Genomic DNA, 15,865 nt, shown 5'->3' with positions numbered 1-15,865 from the left:
GAAAGTGGTATGGAGGTTCTCAAAAGTGTCCACATAGAGCTCCCTATGACCCAGCAATCCCACTTTTGGGCATTTATCCAAATGATCACAAGTCCATTCTAAAGCTACCAGCACAACTATGTTTATTGCAGCATTATTCACCATAGCTAAGATATGGAACCAACCCAGATGCCCCTCAGTATATATACAATGGAATTCTATTCTTCTATCAGAAAGAATGACTCCACTCCATTTGTTAGGAAATGGAAAGACTTGGAAAAAATCATATTAAGGGCTGGGAAGGTGGCTCAGTGGTAGAGCGCTTGCCTTGCGTGCATGAGGCCCTAGGTTCGATTCCTCAGCACCACATAAGCAAAAAGGAAAAAGCCGGAAGTGGTGCTGTGGCTCAAGTGGTAGAGCGCTAGCTTTGAGCTGAAGAGCTGAGGGACAGCACCCAGGCCCAGAGTTCAGAACCCACGACCAGACACCCCGTCCCCCCAAAAAATCATATTAAATGAAGTAGCCAGATCCAAAGAAACATAAGTCCCAAGGTTTCCCTTATTGCAATAATCAGTATACATCTAGAATAATCTTAGCAGATGAGCAGAATAGCTCAAATAGCTATTTACATATAACCATATAAGATGATGCTAAGCAAAATGAACTCTAAGACATGGACACAAGAGGTTTTTCTTTGTTGTTGTTTTTAGTGTATATTGTGATTTTTTTTTTGTTCCATTGTATGTTCTTCCCCCTATGGTGTATCCCCTGTTGTCACTGTATTTCATTTTGGTACCCTCGTATTGTATATACAGTTATTTGAATTAGGGAAGGGAAGGGGAACAACAGAATGGTGAGACAAAGGACAAGGGGGAACCAATGCGACAGCAACATGCACAAGACAGTATGTTGGAAATGATCTGTACAACTTGGGGGTGGGAGTGGAGGGAGGGAAAGTAGGAGAAAAATGAGGGAAGGGGTAACAAGTTTGATAAGAAATGTACTTATTACCTTACTTATGTAACTGTAATCCCTCTGTACATCACCTTGACAATTTAAAAAAAATAGCCAACAGAAAGCTAGGCAAGAGATGTTACTCAAGGGTGAAATGCCAGCCTCACAAGCAAGCCAAGCAAATGTGAGGACTGAGTTCAAACCTCAGTCTCCATGAAAAACTAAAAGGGAAAAAAATAGTGATTGTAAACTTCCTAAATGTCCTTTCCTTCTGTGATAGTAGTGTGAACTCCATCAGAGTAGAAGATATTTCTGTCTTATTTTTATTGCATTCTCAGCTAATGGATACTGTGTTTGACACTATAGATACTTATTAAATGAGCCAACAACATTAATGAATCTGCACAACTGAAATTAAAGTGAAGCAAGTAAGCCAAAAGCAAGTGGCAGATCATTTTGCATGCCATTCTTATAAACATATGTGTACACCTAAATTTATATACATTTTAATTTATATGAAAAGAAAAGGAAATTACCTCTTGTTTACCTGTTGTAGAAGAAAAGTACTATTGATAATTCACTCCATACACAACTAGTATGTTTTTATTTTTAAGGCAATATCATTAAATAGAACTTTAAAGCATCAGTTTATACCTTTTTTATTTGCCTTACTGTTTTTTGGGTTGTTGTTTTTTTTTTTTTATTGTTGTTGGTCATATAGCTTGAACTCTGGGCCTGGGCTCTGTCCATGAACTCTTCAGCTCAAGGCAAGCACTCTACCACTTGATCCATGAGTCCACTTCCAGTTTTCTGGTGGTTAATTGGCGATAGGAGTCTTGTGGGCTTTCCTGCCTGGGCTTGCTTCGAACCATTATCCTGATATCTCAGCCACATGACTAGCTAGGATGACAGCCATGAGCCACCAGTGCCTAGGTTTCTTTACTGGTGTTTTTTTTTTTTTTTTTTTTAAGTTCTGGAGATCCAACCCAGGGCTTTGTACATACCAGGCATATACTCTACCACAAAACTACAATCCTCTTGTCCCACTGTTTGGAGAGAGAGAATGAGAGAGAGAGAGAGAGAGAGAGAGAGAGACAGAGAGAGAGAGAGAGAGAGAGAGAGTGTGTGTAGCTCCTCCTAGGGCTTGACCCTGAGTTTTTGCCCTCAAAGTTAGTGCTCTACTGTTTGAACCACATGTCCACTTTGGGCTTTTAAAAAAAAGTTAGTTGGAGATAAGAAGTCTCTAGACTTTCCTGTTCAGACTAGTTTTGAACTGTATTCTCAGATCTCAGTCTCCTGAGTAGCTAGGATTATTGACATGATCCTGTCTCCTGAACAGTCTTTTAATTTTTAAAAGTTTAAATATAATCATGGAAGATTTGTAGCAATAACAGTTTGTTTTTTTACTAAGTATTCTAGTAGAAGAAAATGTAGTAAAGAAATGAATATTTGTCCCTTACAAAGTATTATAAAGAAAAAGAAAACAGTGTAAGGGAACTAATGACATAATGCTATTTTTCATAAGTGTAGTCAGAGACTGTTCATTTGGTCTTTTTTTTTTTTACCCCCCCCCCCCCCCCCGCATGTCCTGGGGCCTGAACTCTGGGCTTATGCACTATCCCTGAGCCTCTTTGTGCTCAAGGCTATTGCCCTATCCCTTGAGGCACAATACTACTTCAGGCTTTCTCTGAGTAGTTTATTAGAGATAAGACTTTCTTGCATGAGCTTGCTTTGATCCTCAGATCTCAGTCTCCTGAGTAGCTAGGATTACTGACATGAGTCACCGGCACCCAGCTCAGAGACTACTTTCTCTGTGATGTTTAAGGAAAGACCTGAGTAAAGTAGTAAGCCATCATTGTTTGCAAAGACAGTCCTCCAAATACAAAGCCAGGAGCTAGCCTGGACAATTGCCATGGTTCAGTAGAGTGTAGAGAGCAAAGTTGGGAGATGTGGTCAGACAGATGGGAGATGATATCCCAAGGCAAGGACTTTACTTGTGTGTGTGTGTGGAGGGAGGGAGGGAGAGGAGCACGTCCCTGAGGTTTTTTGCTCAATGTGAGCACTCTACCACTTGAGTCACAGCTTTACTTCCAGCCCTTTGGTGGTTAGAGATAAGAGTCTCATGGACTTTTCTGCCTGGGATACCTTTGAACTGCAATCCTCAGTGTAAATTTTAGCCAAAAGGAAACTGCTACATTCTTCCGGCAGGAAAGAATTTATTGGGGGCAGAACATACTGCCAGCTTCACAAGAAAGAGGCCTGTGAAGAGAGGAAGGGAAGGGGGAAGGGGGCAACTTCTGGCGGGATTGGGGTTAATATAGGGAAAAGACTCAGAGGAGGAATGGTCATGCAGATGCGGCCAGACCTGACCTCAGAGTCTGGGAACCTCCCAAGGCCCACAGGAGGCCTGACTGGGTGGTCCAGGATGTGACTGCTCCCCTGTGTGCATCACCTGGGTAACTCAGGTGCTGCACTTCTGGGGTTGACACGTGCAATCCTGCATGAAAAACAAAGGGGGAAAGAGAAGTCTAACTGCAGACTGCCATGGAGAAAGCAGCTTTTTTCCCCTGGCAACACTCAGACCTCCACAATCTGGATAGCTGATATTATAGGCATGAACCACTGATGCCTGACAAGAACTTTTTATTTACTTAATTTCTTATTTTGTGGGCCAAGGGGTTTGAATTTAGAGCCTAGGGTCTATCCCTGAGCTTTTAAGCTCAACTCTAGCACTCTACCACTTTGAGCTACTAAGCCACTTCTGGTTTTCTGGTTGTTAATTGGAGATAAGAGACTCACTGACTTTCCTTCCTGGGCTGGCTTCAAACCATGACCCTGAGTTCTCAGCATCTTGAATAGCTAGGATTACATGTGTGAGCCACTGGCACCTGGCCAGAACTTTACATTTTATTTTATATGGTAGGACCGTTTTGGAGGTAGTTAACAGTAAAGTGACTTGATCCAATTTTTCAATTTAAAAGATGATTCCAGTAGCCTTGTGGAAAAGATGATGACAGCTAATATCAGGGTAATGATGGTAGTGTTGGTATGAAATGGTGGAATTCTTCATACAGAACTGAGTTGAAAAAAACGCTGATATGAGATAAAAGAAAAAGGAAATGTCAGAGAATTAAAACATCACTCCCAAGAAATTTGATCTGGAATATGAGGGTGGCAAGCTTCTACTGAGGCTGAGATCTTTTACCAAAATTCTTGAATAGCTATGGTAAGTCCAAGGTTTTTGAATATTACTGTGTGAGAGAAAAATTCCCATTAACTTTCACAAATTGTACAGAAATTAGACATCATGATTCCATACCAAATTTGATGTATATTTACCTTTAAGTGTATATATTTAAAAGTGTATTAACTTGAAACTTTCTTGCTATTAAATATATATTTACCTCTAATTTCTCTCATAGTTAGCTTTACTGACATACTTACCACTAACAGTATAAATAAGTAAATCATCTTGTTGTTTTGAACTCTTGAAAATTTGTGGTTTAATATTTTTTAGGTATAAGTAAAATAAGTAAAGTAAAATCCCAGCAATAGTATGCACTAACCAAAAATTACTTGAGAGCTGGGAAAGTGGCTCAGTGGTAGAGCGCTTGCCTTGCATACATGAGGCCCTAGATTCTATTCCTCATCACCACATAAGCAAAAAAGAAAAAGAAACCGGAAGTGGCGCTGTGGCTCAAGTGGTAGCTTGCTAGCCTTGAGCTGAAGAGCTGAGGGACAGCGTCCAGGCCCAGAGTTCAGGCGCCACGACCAGACCAAAAAAAAAAAAATTACTTGAATTTAAATCACTAAAGATCTTATTTTCAAAATATAAATTCCTGATCTTACATCATATTTTTTTTACATTATAGTTTAATCTGAAAAATAAATGTGTAAAATAAGGTTCAACTTACACACTTATGCTATGTCATCTAATAAGGGTGTTCGCTTCGGCAGCACATATACTAAAATTGGAATGATACAGAGAAGATTAGCATGGCCCCTGTGCAAGGATGACATGCAAATTCGTGAAGCTATGTCATCTAATAAGGGCCTGTAGGCTTGCATTTCCTGTAGTTAAAATTACTTGCAGGTAATCTATTGCATGTGCAAATGACCACTTAAAGACATGCCCTGTTAGTAGTAGATATAATAAAATACCTGTAATCAGTTCTGAGATAGTGAAATTACTAGCAAATTTCAGTTTTGTTTCGCCATTAACATCTTAATTTGGAGACTACCAACATATTTGGTATAGAGGAAAAAAATCTATATGTCGATGTTTTAATAAAATATTGATAATAAAATATTGATAATGTTTTCTGTGACTAAAAGTAGAATGCTCCATTTGTTGCTTGTTTTTGATCTGACATCCTGTTGTCTCTGTATTCACCAGTGACATAAATAAAACTGTGCTTACAGTTCTAGGCCTTTATTCAATAATTTCCCCCATTTTTTTCTATTTATTACCTAGAAATCATTTATTCAATAAACATTTGTTGAGAGTTTACCATAATACCTTTTTAATCTTGGCTTCATGTCAAATCTTCTGTAAAGATTTTTTAGTGTAGTTGATTACTTGGTAATGAATCAACCCCTGAAACAATCTCAGTAGGTCTGTAGTGGGGACGGAAATCTTTATTTTTGTCAAAAATGCTACAAGTAACTGTGATGTTCACTCAGAGTTAAGAATTAATAGGCTTTCCTGTCAAGAGCTAGGAATGTAAGTGTGAACAGGAAATAGTTGTTATTTGCCCAAAGATCAGAGCCAAATGGGAGCAATGGATAAAGTAATCAGGGTAATTACAGTAGAGAATCATAAGTGCTTTAGTAGGGGTAAACATACCTCTTCCCACTGAGAACTAAAACATTAGTCCTTTGTTAACTAAATCCATTGAGAAACTATAAAACACAAAACGATTTTATCTCTTCACCAAATCAAATGATCCAAATTGTGATTGAGACCGTATTTTCTGCCTTACCTACTCTTCCTTAATCAAATGAATTAGCTATACCAGACTCTGTGATTAAACTCAGGAAATGGAAAAGCAGAGAGACTAGTTTCTATTTCTGATAAAAGACTATGGGAGATAAGTAAGGGGTGAAGAATTGCAAAACAACGAGCGTCACCAAAGTAGCAGAGACCATGTTTCAGTCTCATCAAGATTTTCCTTCTATGCCTAAATCAGAATCCTGCATGAGGGTGGCATTGAATCTGATGTGTATTTTTTAGACTTTTTTTTTCCTGATGCTCTTAGCTAGTCTGTATATATCCAATATAATTCTATCCTTTGCTCTCTGACCAGTGAATTTAATGAGATAACCTTTTCTTCCTTTTCCAGAGGTACAGAACATTTATGTATCTTTCAGCTTTATAACTCAAAGATTCTTACTAAATCCTTCATATTTGCATTCTTCTTTTCTATTTGTGTCATTGATAGTTGTATTGTTCTCACTGCTTTAATATTCATTACCATATGCTAATTTTATGTTCAGTCTTTTCACTTTACTTTCATAAATTTTACAAATTACTACTGTAAACAGAAAGCAGCCATGGAAATTTAACCTATTTGAAATCAAGGAAGATTTGTGCTGGATTCCTCAAGCAACACCAAAATTCTCTACAACATACATTGCTCATAGCTGTCCTGTGTAATTTCCTGGCCCTTAAAAGTGGGAATTGGGGAGTTTAACAGTACCACATCTAGAAATTATTTGCTGGAAATCTACATGATATAATGTAGGCCATAATTCTATAAACAATACTAAGAAAGCCCCACAAGGAAAGACCTAAATATAATTGAAAATTTTATAATGTTCATTTTCACTGACTTAGTGACATTGGAAAGATCTAATTTGTCTGATTGCAATGTTAATTGATCAGCTGCAGGTTCATATGTAGCATGGATATATCTAATGTGAGTATAAATTATATAAACTTGAAGTTGTAAAATATAAAATATTAGTAAAATCTCACCTTAGATAAATACTTTGAAATAATGATACATTTTCTCAGGTTAAAAGAGTTAGTCATGGATCTTAAAGTTTTACATGTAGCAAACTTTGTGAATTATAAATTGTCTTACTGACATCAGAAAGTGACATTTTAGCTGTGAAATAAAAATGTCTAACATACTTTGTCAGGTCAAATGAACTCATGCTATTGACTGTACTAGAATTTCTAGTATGATCTCAGACATCATTTTTTATTGTTTTTGTTGTTATGCGGCATTCCGTGCTTTTGATGGATTTTCTAATATGAGTTCAGTGACAACAGCATGCAAATAGTTATTAAGCTTTCTGCTTTTCTGTTTCATGAATTTAGTTAACAGTAAGCTAGCTGTGGCTATCTCGCTGCTATGCTTTTTTTTACATTTTATTTTATTGTAAAGATGCTGGACAGAGAAGTTACAGTTACATGAATAAGGTAATGAGCACATTTCCTATCAAGCATTGTTACCCCCTCCTTTGTTTTTTCCCTACTGTTCCTTACCTCACTACCTCCCCAACTTCACACCTCCAAAATTGTAAAGTTCATTTTCAACATAGTGTCTTGTATGTCTCATTGTTACAATGGGTTGACCTGTATCCTCGTTTCAGCATTTTGTTATTTCCCTTCCTCTCCCCAAATTAGAAAAATGTATATACAAGATTCAGGGCACCAGAATCAAATACAGTGACAACAGGGGGTTATATCATGGGGGAAGAACATACAAAAGAAACAAAAAAAAAAATGACATAGTACATTAAAAAAAACTGATAAAGAAAAAACCTTGTGTCCCTATCCTGGGTTCATTTCACTTAGCATCATCTTATATGGTCATATATGCATAGCTTTTGACCTTTTCTGCTTGTCTGGTAAGATTATCCTAGACATATACTAGTTATTGCAAATAAGGGAAACCATGGCACCTATGTTTCTGTGGATCTGGCTTACTTCACTTAATATAATTTTTCCAAGTGTTTCCATTTCCTCACAAATGGGGCAGTATCATTCTTTCTGATGGAGGCATAATATATATATATATATTATATATATATATACACACATGTGTGTGTGTGTGTGTGTGTGTGTGTGTGTGTATACACACACACCAAATTTTCTTGATCCATTTATCTACTGAGGGACATCTGGGTTGGTTTCATATCTTAGCTATGGTGAAGAATGCTGTGATAAACATAGTTGTGCTGGTAGCTTTAGTATGGCCTTGTTTCTCACTGCTATGTTTAAAACTGCATTCTGAAATAGATACTTCGAAGTGAAGATTCTGTGATAAAATGTCATGCTCTGTATTCTTGTAAAATATTTTTTTAAGTGCTAAGAAAATAATTAAATCATTATAGTAAAAATGGCCTGCTCTATTTGTTGACCCCAGTTCATGCATGTTTGCTTTTACTTGAAAATAAAGTGTATTTTCTATTGCATTTCTCTTCTGAGAAAATTAGTCTTAAGATTTAGGTTGTAGAATGACTAGGAATTGGACTTTCCTGAAGCATCTTCTAATCTAAACTCCTTCCAATCGAAGCCCCAAAATGTGGATAGTGGCATGTTTGTTCAGATCCTTAGACTACTCTAAAACACATTTTTCAATGGCCCAAACTGTAGAACTGGATAACAAACAGAATGAAACTGACCTTCTTCAGCATTGGAATTGACATCTGAGAAATCTGTAGGTTGTAAGATAAGTTCTCTTATATCATAAGTTCTCTTATATCATCTTATATTTTCTTGCCTTTTGGCAAATCAATTTTTGTAGAGGAAAAGTGAGTCTATCACACTGATTGTTTATTTTGACCACCAGATTCTCAACTTTTATACAGATAAGATACATTTCATGCCCCGCCCTGTGGCTCACACCTTTAATCCTAGCTACTCTGGAGACTGGGACCTGAGGATCTAGGTTCTTCTGTAGCCAGCCAGGCAGAAAAGTCACTTTGACAGTGTTATCTCCAATTAACCATGCAAAAACTGGAAGTGGCCCAGTGAAGGAGATCTCTACCTTCAGCACAGAGAAGCTCAGGGGCGAACACCCAAGCCCTGAGCCACATAACTGAACAACAACAAAAATAAGTTTATTTCAAGATTAATTTAGTTTATAAACTTACAAATAAATGCCTTGGGTAAGTATGCAAGTGTTTCCTTTTTTTTTAAACCAATGTATCAACTGAAATATGGTAGATTCAAGGGAAAACTCAAATTCCTTAGACAGTTCAACAGAATAAACACTAGGAAAAGGTACTTGAAAGGATTGTGGTAGGGTCAAGGGGAAAAAGGGAGACAAAAAGGAGAGAATGCATTCAATGTATATCCTGCAAAATTAACAAGAGTGAGAGAAGGGGTGATAGGAGAGGGAAAGGTGAGAATGTTGAAAGAGTTGATACTGATCACTATGCATTGAATTCATAAACTGCATTCCTCTCATTCTGTAATCCACTCCCCAGAGAAATTTGGCAAGTATTTCTATACTTAAATGTACATATTACTGAAATGTAAACTAGGATACTAGATTTGAATGATTTACTTTTTTTCTAAGAGGCACATTGAGGAAGTAGCACTGTAGCTCAAATGGTAGAGAGCTCGCCTTGAGCTGAAGAGTGCAGGGACAGTGCCTAGGCCCGGAGTTCAAGCCTCATGACTGACCAAAAAACAAAACAAACAAAACAAAACAAGAAGCACATTGAGATTATTCATTAATGGGAAATCTGGAATGAAAACATTATTTCTCTACAGAATAATATTTTTTGGAAACCTGCTGGTAAATCAAAGAAAAATCTATAAATTATGGAATGGTATACATTAATATATATATTGATGGTTGTGAATTTAAGGAAAATATATTTGCTGTTTTCTTAATTTCATTTTTCTGATTATTTCTGGTTATTATGTACAAATACAATGATTTTTGCCTGGTAATTTTTTTGTTTTGTTTAACATAATTTCTGACAGTTTTTGTACATGTGGAGTCTTTAAGATTTTCTCCTTATATGATCATTCAATTCAAAAACAGATAATCTTACCTTTTCTTTTCCAGTCTGAAATGTATTTTTGTTATTTGGAGGAAGGATTGGACTTTGTTTTTTGTGTTTTTTTTAACTTGGTTTTTTTTTCCTAATTCCTATAATTTGAAGTTTAAACACTATGTAAATACTAGTGGTAAAAAGCAGATAGCCTTCCTGATATTAGACAGAATTTTTTTGATTATTATGAGCTTTCCATATATGACTTTATTATTTTCTGCTAGACTTTCTGTTCCTATTTTGTTGAATTATTTATAATAGATTTGACTTTTATCAAATATATTTTCAACATCACTATGTTACTTGAGCTATTTTCATATGTTGAATCATAGTTGCATTTCAGCATTAAATATCAATTGTTCATGGTGAATAATCCTTTTAATTTGTTGCTGAATTTATTTTGCAGATATTTTGTAGGGGTTTTTATATTCAGGTTCAGAAGTGATATTGGTTTATATTTTTGTTTCCTTTTGGTATGTTTGTTTGGCTTTAGTTTCAAGGTAACAATGACCTAAAAATGATTTGGGACATGATCCCTTCTTTTAAGATATTTAATATTGATCTTAATTCCTCTTATAAATGTTTGGCAAAATTCAGTAACTACAGTAAAATTCAGAAACTATGACATCTCGTTTGAGGCTTTTTCTTTGTAAGTAGCCTTTTAATTACTGATTCTATCCATGTCCTGTTACACATCTATTCTGATTGTCAATTTTACTTTAGTCAGTTTCAGCACTTGGTCTTTCCAGATTAGCCATACTAAGGAAAATACAGTTATTTCCATATAAAACTATTTGTTTATATTTTATGGGCAATTTATCTTCTGCTACATTGACCATATTCTCAGTAAGAAAATGTTTCTCTTTGTGTTTTCATAATTCTCCATTTTAAAAGCTTATTTTGTCTAATAGTAATAAAATAAACTCTCCAGCTTTTTAAAAGCTTACTCTCTATGTTAAATTTTTCTAAGCCCTTTGCATACTTTTTACTATTATTTAATAGTAAAATAAAACACAGTGTGGTCTTTCTGCTTTTTCAGTCTCTATATTTTTATTGGAGTGTTTTAGTACACTTTTGTTTAATTATTGATATTTGAATTTATTTTTTCATTAAGCTCTATTAAGCTGATGAGAAATTCGCTTCTGTTCATTATTTTTGTTCTCCTTTATATAATGTGCTGAGATCTTTGTTTTGGTTTTTGTTTCTTTTTTACTGTTCTCATGATTTTTCTTGTTATCTTTGGCGTGGAATAGTTGGTTATGATGTACCTAAGTGCAATGTTCTTTGTATATTCTGTTTGTGGTTCCTTGAGTTTCTTATAGTTGTGAGTGTGTGTTCTTCAGCAAAGTTGGGAAACTATTATATTATTATTTCTATAACTATATTTCTATATTTCTATAACTATTATATTATTATTTCTTCAAATAATTTTCTGTCTTTCTTTGGCCATAGTTGATCTTTATTTGTTACTAAAGATATTTACGATATTTGTGATTTTTAAACCTTGGAAGAATGCTTAACAATGAGAGAAGTAGGAATGAAATGTGAAGAAAATTTAATTCGTTAAATATACATATATACTACACTATAGTACATATAAAGTGAATTATATTAATGTTACCTGTCCTCTTCCTGTTCTTAAAAAATCTGTCCTTAGGTGCATTTCCTCCCTCTGCTATTTATTCACGAAAAGACTTGCTACAACGATCTACCCATATTGCTACCAAGACTTTCCAAGCTCTCCGCATATTTGTGAACAATGAGCTCAATGAACTCTACTCAGGACTGAAGACAGCTCAGAAATTTCTGAGGCCCGGTGGTCGCCTTGTTGCCCTCTCCTTCCATTCATTAGAGGACCGCATTGTCAAACGATTTTTGCTTGGCATAAGCCTTACTGAAAGATTTAACCTAAGTGTTAGACAGAAAGTGAAACAAACACTGCAGTTGGGTTCAAACCATGAAGACAAAGAAGAAATCTCTGCAAGAGCTCCCTTAATGTGGGAATTGATACACAAGAAGGTACTTACTCCAGACAATGGAGAGGTACAAGATAACCCCAGAGGACGCTCAGCCAAACTTAGAGCGGCTAAAAAGTTAAGAAATTAATCAATCTCTGATCTTCTACTAGTCTTTCTATTTTTCTAGTTATTTTAATGTCATATTCCTGCACGGTTTAACACAGCTTAAAATACGAGAGGATATGGAAAATTATAATATTTAGCATTATTTTTTTTCTCAAGAAAATGGAATAAATTTCAGCATGACATAGAATGCTCATGTCAGGTTGCAACAAAATCTCAAAACTGGAAACAATATTTCCATTTCTCTTATTTTTGACCTTTGAATAACCATTCTTAATGAGAAAAAATGTTAAAGACTACTATGTTGTGTTCTCTAAATATGTAAATGCAAGCTGCCAAAGAGAAAGATGCTATAATCATGTCTGCATGACCTAAATTCTAAATTTGTGTTCACATTTGCAACAGACTTTCTATGGCTCAAATAATTAATGATAATCAGGGAATATATTTTAATTTTCCTAGTTGTGAATAATTGTTTACTATAGCTTTCTCAAGTGTAAGCTTTTTTTGAAATACATTTTAAGTTTCAAATATTACTTTAAGATTTACTAAACTGGGGGTTGGGAAGTTGGCTCAGTGGTAGAGTGCTTGCCTTGCATGCATGAGGCCCTGGGTTCAGTTCCTCAGCACCACATAAGCAAAAACAAAAGCCGGAAGTGGGGCTGTGGCTCAAGTGGTAGAGCGCTAGCCTTGAGCTGAAGAGCTGAGGGACAGCACCCAGGCCCAGAGTTCAGGCCCCACGACTGGACCCAAAAAAAGAAAAAAAAAAAAAAGATTTACTAAATTGATCATTACCTAAAGGGATTTTACAATATGCTTGGACTTTGTTTCATGTTTTGCATATAAGGATGTAAGCCTGCCTACCAGATATCATGGAGAATTATTGCAAAACTTATTTAATGTTATTGTGTTTATTTTAATAATAACAATGAATCCTATGGTTTTTATTAACATCTATTAATTTTAAAAAAGGATTTATCATATTTCCATATATACTTCTAATGTATTTTCATCAAATTCACCTCTTTATTATACCTTGAACTTGCATTTTTAATTGAGCTATTAAAAGAATTCAGAAATCTATTTGAAATAGAAAACTGTCTGATTTATTCAACACGGTAAATGAATGTTCCCTTAACACTTTTATGCAGATTTAGTATGATAAATAAAAATATTTTTTGGATGAGTACTTGGCAAAGTATTCTTTAATAAAATGGGATTGATAATTCACATATCATCTTTTTATATGTAAATATTTCTAATGTATTCAGCTTTTCAGCCAGTAATAAAATTAACACTTTAAAAATAGAGGTCAGCTGGGCACCAGTGGCTCACACCTGTAATCCTAGCTACTCAGGAGGCTGAGATGTGAGGATCACGGTTCAAAGCCAGCCCGGGCAGGAAAGTCTGTGAGACTCTTATCTCCAATAAACCACTAGAAAACCAGAAGTGGTGCTATGGCTCAAGTGAGCTCTCTCCTTGAGCTGAAGAGCGCAGGGACAGCGCCCAAGCCCAGAGTTCAAGACTCATGACTGACCAAAAAAAAAAAAAAAATATGCCATTGTACTGCACAAGGCCCATAATGACTGTCCTATGGAGCTTATAGTTCAGTGAAAGAAAATGATGTTAGTTAAATGATCACCAAATTCAATATAATTAACACAGTGTTAAATTCCAAGAAGCAGTTTATGGTCCTTTAGTGATTTAAGTAGAATGTTTAGTGGGCTTTGATCTGTTGTAATAAATCAGGTTTGAGAACAAGGTATGAGAATTTTCACTAGAAAAATGAGTAGAAAATAATTCAAGTATATGGAATAGAAAGCAAGTATGATGATAGAAGATACATGTAAAAAAAAAGACTCCTTTAAATACATGTCCTTGAAATCCTATTTAGATTGATCATTTCTTCAATAAACTATTACTTCAAGTGCAGGAAAAATTTATATTCTTCTTTATGCTTACAAGTTATAAATAAGTGAATCCAAATGAATGAAATTGCAGTATAACTATATGGGTGAAATAGATGAGAATTAAATCTATGAATTTACCTCAGACTTACTTTATCTATTCAGTTATACTTAACTTTAGTTCTAAAGCTTGTTTGCTGCTTTTACTTTACAGCCTTTATTTCAATCTGAACACTCCTTTAAAGAAATCAGAATTAGAAAATTGTGCAGTCAAATTACAAACAAAGCCATGCACTTAGGTTAACCCCCTGAATATTATGTTTATGAATGGGAAAGATTTCTAAAGGTAAGTTCGGGTCTGCATATCTGATTAGATAATAAATTCCAAGCCAAATGGCACGTGTCTATAATACTTACCTTTCAGGAGATAGAGTTTGGGACTATATGATGGTTTAAGACCAAGAGTTAGTAAGATTCTGAGCCAACAAACCAAGGCTGTGCTACACATCTGCAATCTTAGCTACTTAGGAAGTGGAGATTTTTGAGGATCGTGGTTTGAGGCTAGTCTGAGCAAAAAGTTAGTAAGAACCCAACTTAACAAATAAGCTGGTGTGGTGGTGTTTGCTATAATCCCAGCTGAATAGGAGGTTTACACAGGAGGATCATAACCAGTCCAGACAAAAATGACAAATGCAGAGAGAGAGGAGTGGTGGGCAAATGCAGTCATAATATTCAGTGTGTATATGTAAAAATGGAACTAGGTAGTTGAGGTAATGGATGGGATTGGGAGATGTGAGGGAGAATGATAGAAGGAGTGATATTGATCACCATGCATTATATTAAAAAAAAACAGTATATTGAGTGGAAATCCCTTTGTTCAATTCTTTTTCTTTTTTTATTGGTATTGTACTGGTATGTACAGAGGTGTTACAGTTACATAAGTCAGGTAATTAGTACATTTTTTTGGACAATGTCACTTCCCTTGCTCTCCCCTTTGTACAATTTTTAAAGATAATTTTAAAAATTAAATAAAAACCTATCTGAAAAACTAATAAAACTGGTGAGTGCTTCCCTAGCAACCATAAAGTCCTGAGTTCAAACCCCAGTACTTCCACAAAAGAGAGAAAGAGAAAGAGAGAGAGTAAAAAGAATAAAGTCTGTCTTCAACAGTGGTTTTTCCTCAATCATTTTTGCATCCTGTATAACATGGGAATCTTTTTCTTTAATGTTTAGCAGAAATAGATTGGACAGCATCTCCGCCAGAAGTCATATACTTCCCAGAACTTCAGAATGTAGCTGTATGTGGAAACACATTCAAATTGCTAAGATGAGGTTATTCTTGTCTTTACTCTGTTGTTGCTTGGTCTCCTTATAAAAATGAAAGAGATGCAGAGATATAGGATAATGGCGCCTGAAGATGGAGGCAGCTCTTGGAAAGATAAGGCTGTAGGCTAATAGCCATAAGGTAACACTGGCAGCTACCAGAAGTTAAGGGAACATGAAAGAGTCTTCTCAGAGTGCTGTCAGAATCTTCAGAAACACCTGGGTTGTTGGATACTTTCCTCTAGAAGAGTAAGAGAACGTGTTGCTACCATTTTAAACCATCAGTTTCTGGTAATGGTTTACTGAAACCCATGGAGCTTAATGCTCTTGTGTAAAAAATATCTTAAGTAATATGCATGAGAGAAGTCCTTCAGTCAATACAAAATTAGTTTTGAATTCTCTTGCAGAAGTATATGTGCCACTTTTTGTTATTAGGCTTTGTTACAGGGTAAATAAAATGCACAAGTAAGTGTTTTAAAGGCTTGACTAGAGTGTTTTTGAGAAATTCAAACAGTGCACATAGAAAATAAAGCTATTATAGGGATTATGCAGTGATTGTCTATTGCTGCACTAACTACCTTCTAATCAGGTTTGTTACTTTAA

The 15,865-nt window shown here is 35.4% G+C and overlaps 1 protein-coding gene and 1 non-coding gene across 6 annotated transcripts in view; both read left to right on the top strand.

Moving 5' to 3' along the window:
• The window catches only part of Mettl15 (methyltransferase 15, mitochondrial 12S rRNA N4-cytidine), a 130,342-nt gene extending 117,212 nt beyond the window's left edge, over positions 1 to 13,130 (top strand). For all 5 annotated transcript variants that reach the window (XM_070032685.1, XM_070032683.1, XM_070032686.1 and 2 more), the window contains one exon: positions 11,609 to 13,130. In XM_070032685.1, coding sequence (XP_069888786.1) covers positions 11,609 to 12,057 — 449 coding nt within the window. In that variant the 3' untranslated portion in view covers positions 12,058 to 13,130. The remainder of the gene's footprint in view (positions 1 to 11,608) is intronic.
• On the top strand, positions 4,875 to 4,981 carry LOC138834235 (U6 spliceosomal RNA). Its single transcript, XR_011374012.1, has one exon. It is a non-coding gene; the product is annotated as a U6 spliceosomal RNA (small nuclear RNA).
• Positions 13,131 to 15,865: the final 2,735 nt, after the last annotated feature.

The sequence above is a fragment of the Dipodomys merriami genome, unplaced genomic scaffold (assembly GCF_024711535.1).
Source record: "Dipodomys merriami isolate MVZ:Mamm:240054 unplaced genomic scaffold, mDipMer1.0.p SCAF_21, whole genome shotgun sequence".
In the NCBI taxonomy this organism is placed as follows: Eukaryota; Metazoa; Chordata; class Mammalia; order Rodentia; family Heteromyidae; genus Dipodomys; species Dipodomys merriami.
Note: the sequence above shows the minus strand (reverse complement) of the source record. Positions and strands in the feature narration are given on the sequence as shown.